At 40.2% G+C, this 20,520-nt stretch overlaps 2 protein-coding genes across 11 annotated transcripts in view; one reads left to right on the forward strand and one right to left on the reverse strand.

Annotated features, from left to right (window-relative positions):
- The window catches only part of ar (androgen receptor), a 166,957-nt gene extending 158,313 nt beyond the window's left edge, over positions 1 to 8,644 (forward strand). For 8 of the 9 annotated variants that reach the window (XM_073949588.1, XM_073949585.1, XM_073949582.1 and 5 more), the window contains 3 exons: positions 386 to 516; positions 1,397 to 1,548; positions 4,768 to 8,644. In XM_073949588.1, coding sequence (XP_073805689.1) covers positions 386 to 516; positions 1,397 to 1,548; positions 4,768 to 4,926 — 442 coding nt within the window. In that variant the 3' untranslated portion in view covers positions 4,927 to 8,644. 9 annotated transcript variants of the gene reach the window in all.
- Positions 8,645 to 8,930: 286 nt separating this feature from the next.
- Positions 8,931 to 20,520, reverse strand: part of ophn1 (oligophrenin 1) — a 61,140-nt gene continuing 49,550 nt past the window's right edge. For both annotated transcript variants that reach the window (XM_073952370.1, XM_073952371.1), the window contains exons 23-25: positions 16,680 to 16,730; positions 10,375 to 10,414; positions 8,931 to 10,284 (exon numbers count right to left, since the gene is read on the reverse strand). In XM_073952370.1, the coding sequence (XP_073808471.1) occupies positions 10,273 to 10,284; positions 10,375 to 10,414; positions 16,680 to 16,730 (103 nt within the window). In that variant the 3' untranslated portion in view covers positions 8,931 to 10,272. The remainder of the gene's footprint in view (positions 10,285 to 10,374; positions 10,415 to 16,679; positions 16,731 to 20,520) is intronic.

A 20,520-nucleotide genomic window follows, 5' to 3' on the forward strand; every position in this document is an offset into this window, starting at 1 on the left:
ATGCACACAATAACAGTCTCGTCGTGGATGCTTCCAAGATTCATTTATAATTTACTGCTGGCTTATTATGGTGTGGAGGATCTTTGTCACAAACACAATCCCGGGAGAGATTGGATTTTTTAGGGGGCTCGCATGCTTTCAATGGCCTTTTTCACCAATACCTGAAATAGAGACTTTCGTTCCCAAATGCATCTTGGCCATTTTCCATGCGAGTGCAGTGCTGCTATCGGAAATTGTGTTTTAGCCATGAAATAAATTTCTTTTAGCGGGTGATTTGGCAGTCATTAGATAACTGACCGCACTGTTTTGTAGGTATTACTGTGATTAGCAGATAGAAAGTGTAAATGTCCTGTGTCTGTCTGTTAATCTTCCTCTTTTCTGTCAGTCGTAGGATGCACGTCTCCAGCATGTATGAGCACTGTGTTCAGATGAAGCATCTCTCGCAGGAGTTTGTGCTGCTACAGGTCACACAGGAAGAGTTCCTCTGTATGAAGGCCCTCCTCCTGTTTAGCGTCAGTGAGTTTACCGCAGCGCCCGTGTGTGTGTGTGTGTATGGATGGTCACAATACACTTTTCTCATAGAATACTCTTGGATATTCACACCTGTTTTAATAATTTGAGGCACAATTCCCAGGTTTTGTGTTGTTAGATTTATTCGGTATGCTAAGTAAACATACCTAAACTGCAATGAGCCAATTAGCTGATTGTAAACACATAAAAAGTATCTGTACCCTAAAATGGGGACTTAGACTCACCTCAGAGAACTTATTGAACTTCTTATATTCAATAATTTAATTAATTTCCATAAAATACTCTGTAATTAACTATTTTATTATTAGTCGTTTTAAATTATTTACCATTTTAATGTCTCTTTTTTATTACTTAAAAAAAAATCCTTTTTCATTTTAAATTTAGCAATTCAATTTAAATGTAAATGTCTTGTATATTCAAAGGATAAAGTAGAATAATAATAACAATGGAAGAACTGTCCTTTAAACTTTATGTCCTACATTTTTGTTATAGAGTGTTAAACCTCATATAAAATGAATTAAAAATAAAACAGCTCATATAATATTTAGTTTGAACAGCTCATATAATATTTAGTTTGACCTCCTGAAGGTTAAGTACCGTCTTTCACTGACCATATGTTAAAAAAAGAAATAAAAGATACTATATTAAAACTTTCCATCCCTATTTCACACCCAATTTTTAGTTTTGTTCTCATTTCCCTATTTTATACCCAGTTTGTAGTGTATTTTCTATTTATATTACAAACAACCCCACCGCAGGGAAATAAATAATGCAAAAAGCAATAAGCATGCACACAAAACCAGTGCATTACATTGAAAACATGTGTGCAAGTTCAGATTAAAGTGTTTTATTTCTGTTTCTGCAGTTCCAGTGGAGGGGCTGAAGAGTCAGAAGTATTTTGATGAGCTGCGTCTGACGTACATAAACGAGCTTGATCGTTTAATCAACTATGGCAGGAAGACCAACTGTGCCATGCGCTTCCAGCAGCTGACACGACTGATGGACTCACTGCAACCAGTTAGTAACACACATGTGCACGCAACTAACAATTAGTTAATTACATTTATGCAGAAATCTTGCATTTTTTCTACAGAAATTCAAGGGAACAGAACGTTTCTTTAACAATAATTAGAATAAATGTTTCTTGAGCACCATATCAGCATACTCTAATGATTTCTGAAGGATTGTGTGACACTGAAGATTAATGATGCTTAAAATTCAGCTCTGTATCATTACAAAACTGGTGAAACTATAATAATTATTAATACTTTAATAATATCTCAGTGTATTGGTGTTTTTACTGTATTTTTACAAAATAAGCTTTGGTGAGACTAAAAGACTTATTTCAAAACACTAAAGAAGACCTACTATGCCCCCTTTTACAAGATATAACAAAAGTCTCTGGTGTGCCTTAAATATGTCTTTAAATTTTCAGCCCAAAGCCCACAAGTCATTAATCATACAGTGCTCTAAATACCATTTCGATTTTTAAAGGGGTAATGTAATGAGATCTCAACTTTTACTTGAGCTTTTGATATATAAGAGGTCATCTGACTAAAAGAGCGTCCTGTAAGATTTATAACTGAAAACGTCTTTATTACTAAACAAAAAGCTTTTATTGACACCAGGAGCAGAAAACGCCAGATCCTGTAATGTACCTGTCTTTAATGTCATAGGTAGGTTAAACACTGCCTCCACTGGAGAATATCAAATCCTGATTCTGTGGCACTACCTACTCACAAAGTAAAGGGGGAGGTGAATATCAGTTTAAAATGCAGAACTGTTATTCAATCATAGCAGTGGCCGTTTAATTTCATGCTTTCAAAGCAGACCACCCAGAAAAACGGCATATTCTCTGAGAAATCCAATGTAAAAAAAAAGCAGATTACTTATTGATTTTTATGTTTTGGGAGGAAAATCTATGCAAACGTCATATGATTACTTCAGGCAGATTAAAACCATAAAAAGCCAGTACATTACCTCATTAAGTGAACTTGTGTATTGCTTTAAATGCAAATGAGCTGTTGCTTCCCTTCCTATTACTGGAAGAATGTGGAGCCTTTACAGCCTGCGTCTCAGATACTCTTGTGCCAAAACATCTTTTTGTTTTTATCCTGTTTATCGTGGTCTTGTGATGTTGCATTTTCTCATTATCATGAAAGTTTATCATGTTTTTCTTCTCTTTAAAATTTGCTTCAAAGTCTTAAACTTCTAGTTTATATGGTAGCATGGCTCTGAATTTCAATTAAATCACTGTCATTCTTTCCAGCATAAACATACCATTCTATGTAAATTAGGCTCATTATTGATGAACCTTGTTCACAGTACTCAGCACTATTTGCATTTGGCGTATACTTTGAATCAAAGGTACGTACATTGCATTCAAGTTATACATTTTATCGGTTCATCCAGCCCCTGGGGTTTAATGCCATGACCTTGCCATCACAAGCGCCATGCTTTATTTTTTTGAACTGTTGGATCGCCTAATTCTAATTCAACTAATGTTGCACTTTTGCCATCTGATTAAAGCAGACAGTAAAATTCATTTTATAAATTTCAAGAGACTTTTTTTATCATGGCAGCAGCATTTCATCAAGTGATGGGAGAAGGTCATTATGACCTTGGTCATTTTTTGGCAATGTCTGCACTGATTAATGTTTCTTCAGCATATAAATATAATAACACACACACACACACACAACACACACACACACACTTATCACTTATTATATATATAATGTGACTAAATCTAGTAATTCCATTGGATCCTCTATCTTTCGTCAAAACCTTATGGCTCTGCCCACCTCCATTTAGAATCAAGTCCTCTTCACTGTTTGCTATGTCCATCCTTGTTTGCACTGCGAGCATAAAAAGAACTGGTTGTTTGAATAAGTACAACATTTGGTTAACTCAAGAGACTTTCAATCTTAACAGAGAGTCTAATTCTAGCACTTGCCACCAAGTCAAAGCCAATACTGCCCTTTGCATAATTCATTATTTTACAACCCGAGATTTTGGCCAAATATTTTCAAGGACAGAAAACACAGAGTGCTCACATAACTACAACGTCTACCTTTAAACCCCCCAAATTTAGCTAATTGTAGCAAGTGGTAAATGTCACTGTTATAAACAAGACAGCTTTTTTCATCCACATGAGGAAGTTGAACCTCATCCAATAAGATCTGAATTCATGATTCCTAAAGTGTTACCAGTTATTCATGCCATGTGCAGTTATTCAGCAGATGTCTGTAACATCTGACACTTAGACTAATGGACAACCTAATGTGATGCATTTACTGATGAGTGAAATCTCCAATATTAGGCGATCAGGCCAGTCATAACAGTGATATTCTGTGCCCCCGTCACTGACTGCCATGTTGTCCAACAGACATCGTCGTACAGTACCATTCAAACATTGGTGATTAACATAAAAAATGTGAAATGTGAAAATGTGCACATATGGTTTCTCTCAATGCAGACAGCTGGCATACCTAGAAAGGCTGGGCAAAATACAATTTAATCCAGTGCTACGGTCTGTGTGTGTATTTGTTTATTAATTAGAGAATCAATATATAACATTTTAATTATATTTAAATGATCCAAACGCCCCATAGCTATATCTGTAGGTGGTAGCTTGAATTTTTTTTGTTGTTGTTTTCGTTTCAAGTGACTTAGTGTTCTGTCATGCTGCGACACGCAATAAAGCTACTATATCAATGTAGAAACATTTTCCATTCTCACAGCTGAACAACCACACAAATATTATGACAATGATCACCTTAGGTGCTGATTATGTTGCTGTATGTAGTGTTAAATGTTACCAGTTTTAGTTTGAATACCGTTTTGCATGACATACTGAAAGCAAAGCAGATAGTTTACTTCAGATTTTAGAAATTAAATAACTTGCAAACATTGTGTGTGAAAATGAATGACACTCAGCATCTACTTTTAATGTTAAAGAGGTTAAATGTGTATTAATTATGTTATAAACCTTACCATTTCATTGTGACTTACCTGATAAGCTGATACTGAAAGCTTGTAAGACAAGCAATTGAGGGCAGGTTATTGTGAAGGATCAACTGAATCACAAATCACGTCTTACTAACTTTGTCAACCCAGTGTTGAGTTATTTAGAAAACTGTTATTTTAACATTTAGTTTGTTCATGCTGTCATGTTGCACATTCTGGTCTCTCATTTGCACTTTTTTCTCTTTTGTTTCTCTCTTTTTTACACAGGTTGTTCAGAAGTTGCACCAGTTTACCTTTGATCTCTTTGTCCAAGCCCGGTCTCTGCCCACGAAGGTCAGCTTTCCCGAAATGATTGCAGAAATAATCTCGGTCCAGGTGCCAAAGATGCTCGCCGGCCTGTCTAAACCAATCCTGTTCCACAAATGACAGGACCACGCCCCCAATCTATACCAAGCCCACCCAGGCCATATGAGCCAGTCAGTTTGGTCTGATCCAGCCTAAACCAGCCTGCGATGCTTTGAATCTGGACTCGAATTGAGCGACGAGACTGAACAATACTGATTTTTTGATTTTTCCATTTTTTAGCATTTCCCTCTCCCTCTCCCTCTCTCTCTCCCTCCCACCCTTTCTATCTCAGTCTCGTCTCTCCCTCCTTTTGAAAAATGGCCCTGAAAAGTAGCGGGACCATTACATCATTACAGTTGTCTATCTTCTTCTCGGAGATGATTTGAGCTCATTTTCTCAAACTGACAGCATGGTGTGAAGCAGGTTTTGTTCTTTCTTTAGACCAGCAGTTATCCTTCAAGAGTTACAACGTGTTGCCTGGTGGACAGGTTGGAAAAAAAAAATATCACACTGAAGTTTCATCTGAGCCCTTAATCATAAAAAGAAGAAAAAAAAGACATTAAGCAGATCCCTTTCCAAGTCTGTGACCTGCCTTGACTCTGTGCATAGCGGGATAAAAAGGTTTCATTTATTGTCCATGACTTGAGAGATCAGGACAAAGCAAAGCAGCATGCATAGAGAAATACGATCGAATGTGGCAAAAACCCGGGACAGATTCTTTTTACTTGTGACAAAAATTCTAAGTACAGTACCATAGTATTAAAACAGTACGGAATTCAGACCGGCTATCGGTCCTCCTCCCTGCTTTATTAGTTTATTGATTGTAAAACAAGTGCTTCATTCATTTCTTATGAAATGTAGAGGCTCTTTATAAAAGCTTTTTAAAAGGCATCATTCATTCAGGATGTTCAGACGAATTCTGACTATTTCGTTCATTTGAAAATCGCTCACAGTTGGGTTGAAAATTCACTTTCGCCACTGAAAACAAAAGGACAGCATGATGATGATGATGATGATGATAACAGCGCTATAGTAAAAACATCTCACAGTCATTAGGGAGTTGCCTCCTCTAGACAGCAGACTTTTGTTAAGACGGGGCAGATTGCCCTTATTTACAACCTGGATATTGCGGTGCAGGTTTTAGGGTATAATGTTGACAGTTTGTATATAGAACACAACAACTACAGCAATGCTTGGGTCATCATACAAGATCTTCAAATATATATCCGTATCTAAACCTATTTAAACCTATGCATGCTGTCTTCATATCCATCACTACAAAACAAGAAACCAATAACTGCATGCTGAAGCCCTAGATATTCACACAAACCAAACTGCATTTCCAGTAAGCTAAATGGATATTGTTAGGAAACGGGACTGTTTCCCATAAAGCTCTTACTAAGTTACTCTCTCTTTCACTGTCCTTAATGGAAGATCTGGCAAGGTAATGTTCTTGTGTATATATGTAAAAGTTAAGCGTGGTTCTTTTCAACCTTTCTATGTGCTAATGTATGGATGTAGTCAATAGTTTTACAGTACAGTTTCCTCTCTTTCCTTTATAGTAAGTGCCACTGAGGGATTTGTATTTCTCTGCGCTAGCAATAAGTAATCACATGCTTAACACAGTCTTTTAACAAGCTCTTTTAGAATACCAAAACAGGCTTCAGACGGTGCACACCTTTAAAAACAGACAAAACAAAAGACAAAAAAGAGCTATGCTTATGTGCTAACATAACGGGACAGTACTGTTATTTTATCAGAAACTCGTACCAAACATCTTTATCACCATCAACTGACGCACAGCAGCGGCAAGTGGTGCTATAAGCTCTCCTCTTTATTCACGAGGGTGTTAGATGAGACGAAAAAAGACAAAAAAAAACTACGTATTTTTTACTCTGCTTTTGCTTCAATTAAAGCATTCTCTATTTATCTGTCAGAAAGGAACATCTTTACTCGCTTTCCTCATACTTGGGCGCTGTGCGTGTTTTCTAGACGTCGTGTCAACTTTTTTCCTCTGCACGCTCTCCGTTTCTAAATGATTGAATAATGCCTGCAGTGTTATGTATGTAGATTACTCTTTAAAGAGCCCAAAAATCGCGGCGCTGTGTTGTCTTTGTCAGGCCTGGGGTGACCTGGGGTGTACTTTCAGCAGAGCAGGGAGTTTTCCGACGAGTTAAAACGACGAGATGTGGTTTAGCTGCTCGAGCTCTTGTCGCCGCCGAGCATGTTGACGGTTTAAATGTGCCAGGCAGAGAATAGGCTGTCAGAGAAAGCTCCTCTGCGCTGACAGCACCGAGCACCGCGCAATTACACGCAGGTGTTTACCCATTTAGACGGCCCAAAAGCACTCATTAGAATTTGCAGAACTCCAAGCCTCACTTTTACCCTGCCAAAAAAAAAAAAAGAGCCCACGACTTCCACCGCAAACATGCAGCGCTTTAGGACAGAGCCCGAAGCCAAAGTCTGATCACAAAAGTCGTTCGTTCGTTAGCTGACGAATGTTTGGAGGGGGGTGCACGTGCATGTAAACACCGATGTGCTTCATTCGTACGTGACTAACGTTACGTTACTCTCTCTCTCTCTCTCTTTCTCTCGCCGTCTTATAATTGTCTGTTTACAATGGAAACTTTATAACATGCGACACCTCGTTTGGCTCTGGCGCTGCGCTCTTGAACCGACCCGTGCTTGGATGGTCCATAAGCTGATTTGTGTGACTTTCTTAACACATCTCTTATGAGCTATAATGTAGAACTTTGCGTGTGTTGGTTTTCAATTAAAGTCTTAGGATTTACTGTTGCTGTGTGCGGTGTGGTCAGCCAATAGCAAAAGCATATGTGTATGTTTATATGCGCTCTTGTAAATCTGTTAGCAGCCTCTGCTTCCTGGATGAAAGAAAGCAATAAGGACTTTTTTTTTGGTGTCATTTGCCAAATATTGAATTAGGCCTAAAGGTTTGCTCGGATTCGAATGTGAACGAGAGTCTTAATAACAGTCTGCATGTCACCAGGATGCTTCCTGTGGTTATAAATTGGTCTTTCAGAACACACGGAGGGGGCAAAAGTTACCGAACGACTTCTCAGCGATGAGGAAGGCAATTTGGCTTTCTAATGTGCGTCTTAACTGCAAAGTATCTTGACGTTGAGTTGTAGGTTAAACTGAAACACTAGCGCGACAGACGCTAAATGTGCAAATGAAACCATACAAAACATTTGCAGGCAGAACTCTATCTACTTTATGAAACCATATTAAAAAAAGTCCCATTTATGTAACGATGATTTGGATTTGTTTGATTTTTTAACTCTTTCTCTTCACTGGCTGACACAAGCAACTACAAGACTAATAATTAGCGAATGCTTTTTTACTGCTTTTTTCTCCGGTGTGAATAATTCCTGTCTTTTCCTGGTGTTATGGGATATTTTGGCCTTTCCATATGCAGAAGGAGGAGCTGGAGAGTTTGGCTTTCTATGACTAGAAGTGGAAATTCTGGCTTCTTAAATGATGTTTGTTACTTCAATCTTTGTAACTTTATAGTCTTTTTTTACAGCAGTTGTGTGTACGTGTGAATGGGTGTGCGTCTGTGCATGCACGCTTTTTCGCAGATTATTTAGTACTGCTATGTAGTGTTGTATTGACAGTTGTTAACTGACGATTTCTTTGGAGCAGTTTGCAAACTGATTTTTACTCATACGGAATATCGCTTATCAGACGTGCTCTGATTCCTGTTGTGTAGAGCCTGTGTAAATCCAGTTTGTTTGTGTTTTACCGCTTTCAATTCAATAAAAAAAATATCTGAAAGTCATTCTCGAACACGTTTTCTTTCCCAGTGTCGTGCGTTGGTCCTCCAGTAACAACTGGGCACGAGGAGCGTTTCTTTGGTGGGAGCTTGTCTAACCTCTTTAGGCCGTGACTTTTTTGCAGTTTGGATTCTGACTGATGCACAGCTGTTTTAATTTAAACTGGATTCCAGAGGTCTATTCTCCTCCTGCTCGTGTATTGATTATTATCGTGAGGCCGTTTCATTTATACCCCGGGTCAGCTCTGTGCATTTATACCTTGCTTTCATATGAAAAAACAAACTCGGCTCATTTCTTTTGTATAAAGTTGCATTTTCTTGCAGCAGTACATTCAAACAAACAAACATGGTTTAGTGATTGTTACGAAGAGTTAATGCTTAAGAAACAATCAAATATTTACAAAAACAACATAAAATCACAGCTGGAGCTTTGAGATGACAATAATACGACAAAGGAGAATGTATACAGGGCTCTTATAAAGTGACCTGAAATTGAAACGTACCAAAAACACATCAACATGAATGGTTTCCATTTCCACAAGTGAGAACTAGACTTAAAAGCTTTAGCGTTCACATTATAGATTCACACTGACCAACAGAAACTCGATACTGAAAGTCATCTCTATACTCTGTCACTGGGGTAGTAACTTTTTAAAAGGTATATTTTTGTTCCTAACTGGTCCTTAAAGGTACATATTAATACCTAAAAAGTACAAGTGTGTACCTCATGGTATCTTGAAAGTACAAAAGTAAAGCTTAAAGGTACAAAAGTGTACCATAAAGGTACTAATGTCCACCTGTATGGTGCAAAACTGTACCTTTTGAAAAGGTATCTCCCCAGTGTTACATTTTGTACCTTTATTTCTGAAAGTGTACATCAGTAAGGCTGACGGATCATTAAAAGGCGAGAGAAAGGCTTCCTCAAGCAGTCAAGCAGTTGAGAAGTTCCTCAACCAAAAACAAACGTGTCCCGGCAGATAAAAGAAGAAACGCTTGGCAATTATAGTAACTGCTCTTCTTGTCAGAAACATTTAAAAGCAGCACCCAGGTCATTCATCTCCTTCCAGTTACTAATTACGGAGATGATAACAGATAATTAATAGAAGCGTGTTCAGCTTCTGCCTAATTAAATACTGATTAGTGTCGATACGGAATATTATATAATTTATCTGGAGTGTAGCACATTCTATGGCTGGTAAAGTGAAGTCTGTAGTGCGAGACTGTAAACTGCGTCTTATCGCTTTCGTAAGTAGGTCAGAGAAACGGGGAGATACTGAGAGACACGATGACCGAGAGAACAGGAGGAAGTTTCTCCCTATTGTGCGCAGGAAGGTCAAAATGTTTAAGCAAGAAAAAAAAAAAAAAAAGATTCAATGCTTTCCTTTTGTTCTTCGATCCAAGCGAGAAACAACCACTTAGTAAGCAAGTGCAGAAATTGGCGGCGAAAAAAAAAAGAAAAGTACTTTCGTAAAAAAAAAAAAAAAAAAAAACTGTAGTGAAGGGCCGTGCCTTGTGCTCTGTCAGTCATATTAATAATTTATCTCTCAAATCCGCATCCGGACTCTGGCCTGTGCCGTACGAGGACACGCAGTCATGTGTAAAGCGCTTCCACATCCACATCCATCCTCAAGTTCTCATTTAGTGTTCTGTGAAGAAACAAACGTAAGTGACAGAAATGAGCATTAGCGCTATAGGTTACTGTGATAATCTAAATAAAACAACAGAACATGCCGTACCTCGTCTCTTGACGCTGCAGGTGAGGCGTTCGGAGAGGAGCTGCAGAGGGTACAAAACGCCAAGTGGTTATGAATTGAAATCTTTTCAGTGTCTTTGAAAATTTTCTCATTACTTACTCACACTCATGTCGTTCCAAAGCCGTTAGCTGTTTTTATGGAAAACTGACAACAATTTCAATAATTTCCACAAAGGGACAAGGCTGTCAAGCTCCGAAAATTGCCCAAAAGAGGCTGCATCAAAGTCTTGCGTAAAACTCTCAATTCACGAGTCAATGGGGTGCAGTTTAATGTTACAAAGTTTTGGTCAGGAGACTGAAAAATAGCTAGAAAATTTGTTATGATTTGAAATTAATTCAAACAAAATTTTAAAGAAAAACTTTGGACGTTATAAATATTGCCTTACCAGCTAAGCCAAATTTAAATAAATAAAAATGGGATCTTAATAAACTAATTCTAATTTATAACTAAGTTATTATAACTAATAAAACTAAATACAATTGAATGAAATAATACTGACAAAATCACACAAACAAATGACTGAAACATTAAAGAAAGAAATGAATGAAATTGTTTAATATAACGACTAAATATAACGTTAGAACAACTTTGGCAAATACATTCATTAATTTTCCTTCGACTTAGTCCCTTTATTTATCAGGGGTTGCCACAGCGTAATGAACCGCCAACTATTCCAGCATATGTTTTAAACAGCAGATGCCCTTTCATCTGCAACCCAGTACTGGCAAACACTCATACACTCTCACATTCACGCTCAGACACTACAGCCAATTTAGTTTATTCAATTCACCTCTAGCAGATGTCTTTGGACTTGTGGGGGAAACCGAAGCACCCGGAGGAAACCCATGCAAACACGGGGAGAACATGCAAACTCCACACAGAAACGCCAACTGACCCAGCAAGGGCTCGAACAAGCAACCTTCTTAATGCTAAACAATGAGCCACCATGCTGCCCGGCAAATACATTTTCCTGTATATGAAGTTAAATCATAACTTTAGTCTAGATGATATGAAAATATTTTCCTCCTGTAAGATGTTTAAACACACTTTGACATATTCTTTTACTGATTAATATTAATACAGGAGCTTGACAAGGTTTATCTAGCCAGATGAAATAGTCCTTAAAATTCTCCCTTTGTATTCCAGCGAACATAAGAAGGGTTTGGAATGACATTAGGCTGAGTAAATGATGACAGAATTTTCATTTTTGGCTGAATTATTCCTCTGATATGTGACTTGCGCTGTCAACGGTACATTAGACTGTATTTGCATGAAATATGGGCACCTGCGTGGCCAGCGCTGTGAAATGAATGGGGTGTGGTGCTTTATTGCAGGAGTTCATTTCTGTTAACTTTGATGTTTTGCATCGGTCGAACCTTTTATCTGCCTCTCCTCTGAGAGTTTCCTGAGGGATCTGTTCTAGCAGTGTGAAAGGCCTTGAACTCCAACTACACAAGTGTGTGCGCAGGCTTGGAGAGCAGCCACCGGCACTGAAGAGGATTCTCCGAAACTCCAGCAGCCAGCCAAACAGGCAAAAGTGATCATCGTTTCATACTACTGATTTTAGATTAAACACACACACACACACACACACACACACACTGATATCAGAGCAGTAGCTTGCTACCGACAGCACAACTATTTGAACTTTCCTGTTGTGTCTAGGAAAATCTTCAAGCAGGACACGGTCGCCTTATTTGAACCCTTGTGCTTAAAGGGAAAGTTCACTTCAAAATTCTAATTCTGTCAACATTTGCTCAACTTGCATGACTTTGTTTTCTGTGAAACGCAGGCGGAGAAATGTGAAGAATGTAGCTCTTGTTTGTGCCGTAAAAATGAGTGGAGCACACTTTTCAGCCATCAAAATGTGTCAAAAGCACCATGAAAATGCCATTAAGATGCTCCAATTTATGAGCAGGGCCTATCGAGCTAAAGAAATAAAAAAGGCCTCTTAAAAATGCTCCATAAGAGCCACCTAACAAATCAATTGTTTGTGTAACGGTACATGTGTTTGTAATATTTTCCCTTCTGCATAAGTAAAACAAACTGAAAGTTATAGTTTTATTCTTCTTCATTTGATTAAATATCATTTATTATATCCTAAATATGATCCTGGAGCAGAAGACTCAGTCATATGTGAAAGCATTGAGCTAAAATGAGTTGATGTCTTGTTAAATCTTTTAAACTGAAATGTTTATTTTAGCTAGCTATTTTTAACTTACCAGGAAGAAAAATCTATTATTAAAAAGACAGATTTGTACTTAGTTGTGTTGTGGATCAAATATAGGCTCAATTATAATTGTGCTTAACAAAAGAAGCTGACAAACATGTGTTTAGTGTTGCATTTTAAAGCTTTAACGAAAATGGAAACTGGCAGGAGATAATATCAACCAGAATTGAGGAAATCTCCTCTAAAGTAAAACATTAATAATCAAACATTGAGTTTTGACACATTTATGGTAGGAAATTTAAATCTATATATTCATGGAGCATGATCTTTGCTTATATTTGAGTTTTTTTTTTTTTTTTTTTAAATGAAAAAAAGAATTTTAGCACATAAAATGTATTTTGTGGCTATTGCTAAAATATACTTCTGCAACTTAATACTGCTTTTGTGGTACAGGGTTGCATATTATACAGCACACGTCCTTTCCAATACTCACAAAATGCTTTGTGTTGTGTTACTTTCAGCAAAGAAACGCTTTCATTTTTCTGTCTAACTTTTTCTTTTCAAGTTCTGTCCATTTATCAGGATATTATAGTACAACGATAAATGCTCTCCAATGGCAAGTTATAGAATAAAATAAACCTGAACAAACATTTAGCCTATATAATAATTATTCTTCATTTTACCTGTTGAGGTCAATTATGATGTAAATGATTCTATTATTGAAATGGAGTGTGTGTGTGTGTGTGTGTGTGTGCGTGTGTGCGTACGTGTGTGTTTGTATATATATATATACACATACATACATACACATATACATACATACATACATACACATATACATACATATACATACACACGCACCGGCCACTTTATTAGGTACACCCTACTAGTACCGGGTCGGGACCCACTTTTGCCTTCAGAACGACCTTAATACTTCGAGACACAGATTCAACAAATCTGGAACTGGAAATATTCCTCAGAGATTTTGGTCCATATTGACATGACAGCATCACACAGTAGCTGCAGATTTGTCAGCTGCACATCCATGATGCAAATCTCCCGTTCTACCACATCTCAAAGGTGCTCTATTGGATTAAGAACTGTTGACTGTGGAGGCCATTTGAGTACAGTGAACTCATTGTCATGTTCAAGAAACCAGATGATTTGCAACTTTATGACATGGTGTCAGAAGATGGGTACACTGTGGTCATAAAGGGATGGACATGGTCAGCAACAATACTCAGGTAGGCTGTGGTGTTGACACGATGCTCAATTGGTACTAATGGGCCCAAAGTGTGCCAAGAAAATATCCCCCACACTATTAGACCACCAACATCAGCCTGAACCATTGCTAAAAGGCTGGATAGATCTGTGCTTTCATGTTGTTGACGGCAAATTTTGACCCTGCCATTCGAATGACCCAGCAGAAATTAAGACTCATCAGACCAGGCAGCATTTCTCCAATCTTCTAGTGTTCAATTTTGGTGAGCCTGAGCAAATTGTAGCCTCAATCTTCTGTTCTTAGCTGACAGGAGTGGCACCCGGTGGGGTCTTCTGCTGCTGTAGCCCAACCGCCTCAAGGCTGGACGTGTTGTGTGGTCAGAGATGCTCTTCAGCATACCTTGGTTGTATCGAGTGGTTATTTGAGTTACTGTTGCCTTTCTATCAGCTTGAACCAATCTGGCCATCTCCTCTGACCTCAACAAGGCATTTTCTGTTTTGTGGACCATTCTCCGTAAACCCTAAAGATAGTTGTGTGTGGAAATCCTAGTAGATCAACAGTTTCTGAAATACTCAGACCAGGCTGTCTGCTACAACCACGCAACGTTCAAAGTCACTTAAATCCCCTTTCTTCCCCATTCTGTTGCTCAGTTTGAACTGCTGCAGATCTTCTTGACCATGTCTACATGCCTAAATGCATTGAGTTGCTACCTAATAAAGTGGCCGGTGAGTGTATATATATTACACACACATACCCACACACTCTTTGCAGAGCTAAGATAACTTGGCTAAGATAGATTCTTTTTAAAAAAAATAATAGAAAATTGCAAATCAAATTTCATTTAAAGAGTCACATTTTGTTCTCTGACTTCAAAACTCGCATTTGTACTGAACCTCAGTCATTTGTGTGTGTGTGTGTAACGTTACACCTTTTTTATGTCCTGATAATCTCAAGTGAGCTGTTAACTAGATCATATAACTTGTCACATGATTGAGTTGGTTTGGATCAGTCTGATTTGTGAATCATCTATTTACTAAATGTAATTTCAGTTATACTTGTGCATTTGGCAGATGTCTTTGCTTCGAGGCAAACATTTTATGAAGTTCCGGCATTTCCTGGAAATCAAACTCATGAGTTTGGTGTTGCTAACACCAGGCTCACTTCTGTTTGAACTGCAGAACTGACTGATTCCACTTCCAAACACTGATTACTTGAGCTAGAACTAAAACACAGTGTTCCTCACACAAAACTACTGAAACACACAGTAGCACATGACTCATATCAACCAAATTTTACGCTGCTTTAACCTTTTTTGTAAAGCTTCAGTTCACTCCAAAATGAATATCACAGACTTCAGCTTGACTTCAGAACACAAATGAAGATAATTACTTTTAATCAAATCTGAGATCAAATCCAAATGTTCATAGAGATCAAAAATAAATCCATATGAATTGAGCATATTAATAGAAGATTTGATCACTTTATTTGATGAAAAAGAATCTTTTCATTTTTAATCATAAATAAAATTTGATTAGTGAATTGTGTAAACAGAGAGTTAATGGGATAATTCACCCCAAAATAATCATCCTGTCATCATTTACTCATCATCCACTTGTGCCAAACCTGTTTGACTTACTTTCTTCTGTTAAGCACAACACGTATATTGTACATAAGAATTTTTGGAGGAAACTTCAAACTTCTTCAAACTTCTCTGTTTTGTGTTCAACAGAAGAAAGAAAGTCCTAAAAGTTTGGAAGCGCTTGAGTGTAAGTAAATGGTGTGTTCACTCCAATCATACTTGCTTCACATACCAAAACATCTCATTGGTTTTTACAGAAACTCTAACATGCCATGCAACCTAAGAATGAGCCTCAGTGTTGAGGATCTGTGACCAAATTTAAAGCTGCAAACATTGTTCACAGATCAAAGCTTGATTTTTTCAATCTCTGTTCTGAATCGTCCTGTACTGTGTTGTAGTGAACTGGACCGCTCAGTGGAAACGGTGCATAATAAACACAAAACCTTAATCTGAGTTGTAAGTTTACAAACTCTTTAATTAACCATTAAGCTTGCAGATCGAAAGAACGACTAGATGATGGCCACACTAGCCTACGTATTATTACTGCTTTATTAGTAGTAGTAGAATTTTTCAGCCACAAGATGCTGCCAAACAGATGGCAGAAAAGCATATAAATATATACATGAATATGTTCACTGACAGACAAGATGATGATTCATAGTACCTGGATCAGCCTGTTATTTGGGAATATTGTAATTGGCCAATCAGAATCAAGTATTCCAGAGAGCTATAATATTCTATAAAATGTATTTCATTATAGTTTTAAATATGAGCTTAAAATAAGATGAATTTGGAAGAACATGAGGACAAGTAAATGAAGAGAAAATTTTCACTCAGTGGTGATTTATCCCTTTTAACTGAAAGGAAAAACAGCGTTTAAAGAAAGACATTCTACAGGAGAAAGTGAGATATGGCTTGAAAGAGCATGAGTAATGAATAAATGATGACGGAGTCCTTTATTTTCGGACTGTTCCTTCAAGCCAGCGAGTTCAAATGAGTCTACCGTGCCTGTATATTTGAATGTGAGCATGTGTGTGTGCGTTTTACGAGCGTGCGCACGTTACCCTTTTCCTTGGTGCAGATGGAATTACCTGCTCGAAAGCACCCGTCTATTTGAAAAGCTGAAACTGAAGCGCTGTGCCGGACTAAACAATCGATCGGATGTATGTCTAGTCCCAGTTTAATTTTATTTATTTTACTTTATTTAAAAGCACCACATCAAAAGTGCATTGAGTTTTACTGGCTCCGCTGTGAGTGAAGTCAGGCAGCTGCTGGAAACAATGAGAGACCTTGCACACACACATACACACACATACCTCCCCATCTGCCTGGAAGCGTTCTCAAAAAATTTGGTTTTGGATGCAACACTGTGGGGGAAAACAGAGAAAAAGATACAGAATAAGACTAGATTGAACAGACCTATTTGTCACATGTTGCTCATGTTGCTGTATACATGCTGGGGTGAATGTACTGAACATGCTTGATCAGATTACAGTGATAAGAAAATGCTGCAGTCTCCAGACCCATATGAGGACATTTTCAAGGTCTGAGTCACACTGAGGCAATAAATCGGAGGTAAATGTACTCAAATCAGCATTGAATTTCAGTATACTGGTGTTTGACAAATATTAGCCATGTCCCTGTTAGGAGATGTCTAACAGACAGGACACAGTTGTGCAGGTTTTACATTTCAGAATTATTTCCCCTTGTTTGTTTTTTGCAATAAACAGTCACAACTTTACTCTGAAACACACAATTTTACTCTGAAAGTTTTGCAGTGTTCAATACTAAGGATTTTTTTCTACTCAGGCCAGTGGTTCAGATTTTTACTTGCTCTGCCGAAATATTCACTGGACCCACCAAAAAAAAGTTAATTGCTATTTCTTAGCCACATATTCAGCATATATAGTTCAGCATAACTTTTCCTTAAATATAACACAATTTAAAAAAAATACAATTGTGATGTGATGTGAGGTAACTATGCATTATAGACTTCAATTATAGAGAGAGAAAACAGATGAAATGAGAGTGCAGTCTGATCATGAAGCAGATCAATGCTGATCTTTCTTTCGAGGTGTCAGTGCAGAAATGAACAAAACAACAGGCCTAATACCAAATATTATAAGATTAAAATATGGAAAAATTATCAGATGGTAATTTGGTCAGTTAAGATTAAGATGGTCAATTTTCCTAACGGGTAAACAGTACTCGGTAATAGTTCTGCATGCTTTCACTTTTGTATTCTACATGAAACGCATGTTTACCAGTACTAGGGCTGCTCAAATATAGGAAAAATCATAATCACGATTATTTTGGTCATAATTGTAATCACGATTATTCGAAACGATTATCAGTTGAGGTAAAAATGATTCGCCCTTCTGTGAATTTTATATAAATATAAATATTTCCTAAATTATGTTTGAGAGGATTTTTTTACAGTATTTCCTATAATATTTTTTTCTCATGGAGAAAAGCTTATTTGTTTTATTTCGGCTAGAATAAAAGCAGGTTTAAATATTTTGAAACCTATTTTAATAGCTCAATATTATTAGCCCCTTCAGAAATATATATTTTTGATTGTCTGCAGAAGAAACTACTGTTCCCCTTCGGTTGGGGAACTTCAGTGCCATAGAGTGGATTAATTGAATCCACGAATGGGAGGATTCGGATCAGAAGCCACTTGTCTGGAGAGTATTGAACGGGCCAATGAATGAAATTAATTGGCAGCGTAAGCTTGCGCAGGTGTGCGGCATCGGCAATTATCCCAGCATATAAGCACACCTGAAGCTAGCAAACGCCATCCTTTTCGCTTCAGATCTTTTCTGAGTGAGTCGATGAGGGTTCCTCTTGCTGTTCAGCACTTCAGAGCGAACGAGTGTGTCTCCCGGTCCAGAGTGGGTCTTCGCGGTGGCAGACGGTCGAGCTCGGTTTCTCACTTGCCTGCGGTTCTTTGGGTCCGGTCCTCCAGAGCGGTGCGTATTGTTGCAAACTTTCCTAAAAGAGCAACACAGTCGTGCAGCATGTCCTTTTCAGGATGGCGCTCCGACTGTGCGTTTCTGGATGCGGGGGTTTCCTGGCTCCGGATGATGGAGACGATCACTGCATTGCATGTTTGGGGGTCCAGCATGTTAATGCGGTGCCCGCGGGCGGTTCATGTCGTCATTACGATGCCATGACCGTTGCACAGCTAACATCGCGGCTAACTTTCGCAAGAGAGCGAGCCACCCCAGTTGCCTCCGGTTCTAAAAAAGCAGCAGGCGCTCGGGCAGATCTGAGGGTTCCAGCGGGAGATAATCCGCCGCCCACGGGCTCGCGGACCTCTCGCTCCTCACAGCGCTCCATCCAAGCTTCGGACAGTGGGAGTGATCCGTCTAACCAGATGGTAGCTCTCACACTCGCTGACACCGGGGATCAGATGTCCTTCGGAGGGTGGGCTTTCACTGTCTGACGAAGATCCGGACCCGCTCGCCCCCTCCGGGCAGGTGAGCGCTGTCAAATCGGATCCTGAAGCGGACATGTTAGCCGTGCTTTCCCAGGCTGCTTCGGCCGTGGGGTTGGAGATGGTTTATCCCTTAGCTCCGCGGCCGGACCGACTAGATGGGTGCTACGTAGAGGACCAGAAGGCGAAGCCTTCGAAGCCTCTCGTCCCCTTCTTCCCGGAAGTGCACAGTAGGCTCACGCAGTCTTGAAGGGCACCTTTCTCTGCCCGTGCTGCGTGTACCTCCGCCCTCACCGCCCTAGACGGCGGAGCTGCCAGGGGGTATGAGGCGATCCCGTCAGTGGAGCGCGCTATCGCGGTCAATCTTTGTCCGCGCGGCGCCTCTACGTGGCGGGGTTTGCCCCGCCTCCCGTCCAAAGCCTGTAGGTTTTCTGCCTCCCTCGGAGACAGAGCTTATAAGGCTGCGGGCCAGGCTGCTTCTGCTTTGCACGCGATGGCCACCTACCAGCGCTACCAAGCGCAGGCGCTGGCCGAGCTGCACGAGGGCGGGTCCAACCCAAGCTTATTACATGAGCTGCGCACCGCGACCGACTATGCTCTTCGGACTACTAAGTCCGCCGCGTGTGCGCTGGGGAGGACGATGTCCACACTTGTGGTTCAGGAACGCCACCTCTGGCTAAACCTGGCCGATATGCGTGATGTTGACAAAGTTTGCTTTCTTGACTCGCCCATATCCCAGGCTGGCCTGTTCGGCGACACCGTCGGTGAATTCACCCAGGAATTCAAGGCGGTGAAAGAGCAGTCGGATGCGATAGGCAATGTCATCTATCGGCGTGGCCGTAAGCCCGCCGAGCCATCCACCTCCGCTGTTCCTCGCCGAGGGCGCCTGCCAACGAGTGCTGCCCCGCCCCCGCCTGCGCCTCCGGCCAAGCGGGCGCGGCATACACCTCGAAAGCAGGCAGCCCCTCCTGCCCAGGGCGCTGTTAAGTCCGGTAAACGGACCGCGAAGCGTCCCTGAGACAGGCCATCCGGAGAAGAGGAAACTTGCTCTTTCCCCGCTGGAGGGCGGGGCCCCGATAACAACGGTACTTTTCAGTGCCACCAAAACATCAGTAAAAGAGCACTTTTCCCCTTCCCCGGATGTGACTGCACGAGTTCTGCCAGTCCGGGACGCGCTGCCTTCCGGCTCGCAGACTCTACGTGCTTCGCCAGTGGCTCACGAGTGCTGGGGGGACGGTCTCCCTTCCCTCAGCCCTCCAGCCCCCTCTCCGGAGCGAATCGCTCTCCTCCAGCTCTTCCGCGGGACCCTCGTGCTTCCCGGATCAGCACACCCACTCCGCGCTGCCCCACCGCTGGTACGTCAGCGATTGTAGCGATGACTCCATTAGCGAGGGCTCTGCCAGCCTGGTTAGCGCAGGCCAGCCCCTCGCAGTGGCTCATACGCACAATCAGACTCGGTTACGCGATTCAGTTCGCGAAACGGCCCCACAAGTTTACGGGCGTGTATTTCTCCAGGGTCAACCCCCTGTCCGCCCCTGTCTTGCGAGAGGAGATTGCTGCCCTCCTGGCGAGATGGAGAGTGGGTTTTACAGCACATACTTCATCGTACCCAAAAAGAGCGGTGGGTCACGGCCAATCCTAGATCTGCGCGTTTTGAACCGCTGTCTGCACAGGCTGCCGTTCAGAATGCTCACGCAGAGGCGCATTCTCCAATGCGT

Source organism: Danio rerio, chromosome 5 (assembly GCF_049306965.1).
Source record: "Danio rerio strain Tuebingen ecotype United States chromosome 5, GRCz12tu, whole genome shotgun sequence".
Taxonomy (NCBI): Eukaryota; Metazoa; Chordata; class Actinopteri; order Cypriniformes; family Danionidae; genus Danio; species Danio rerio.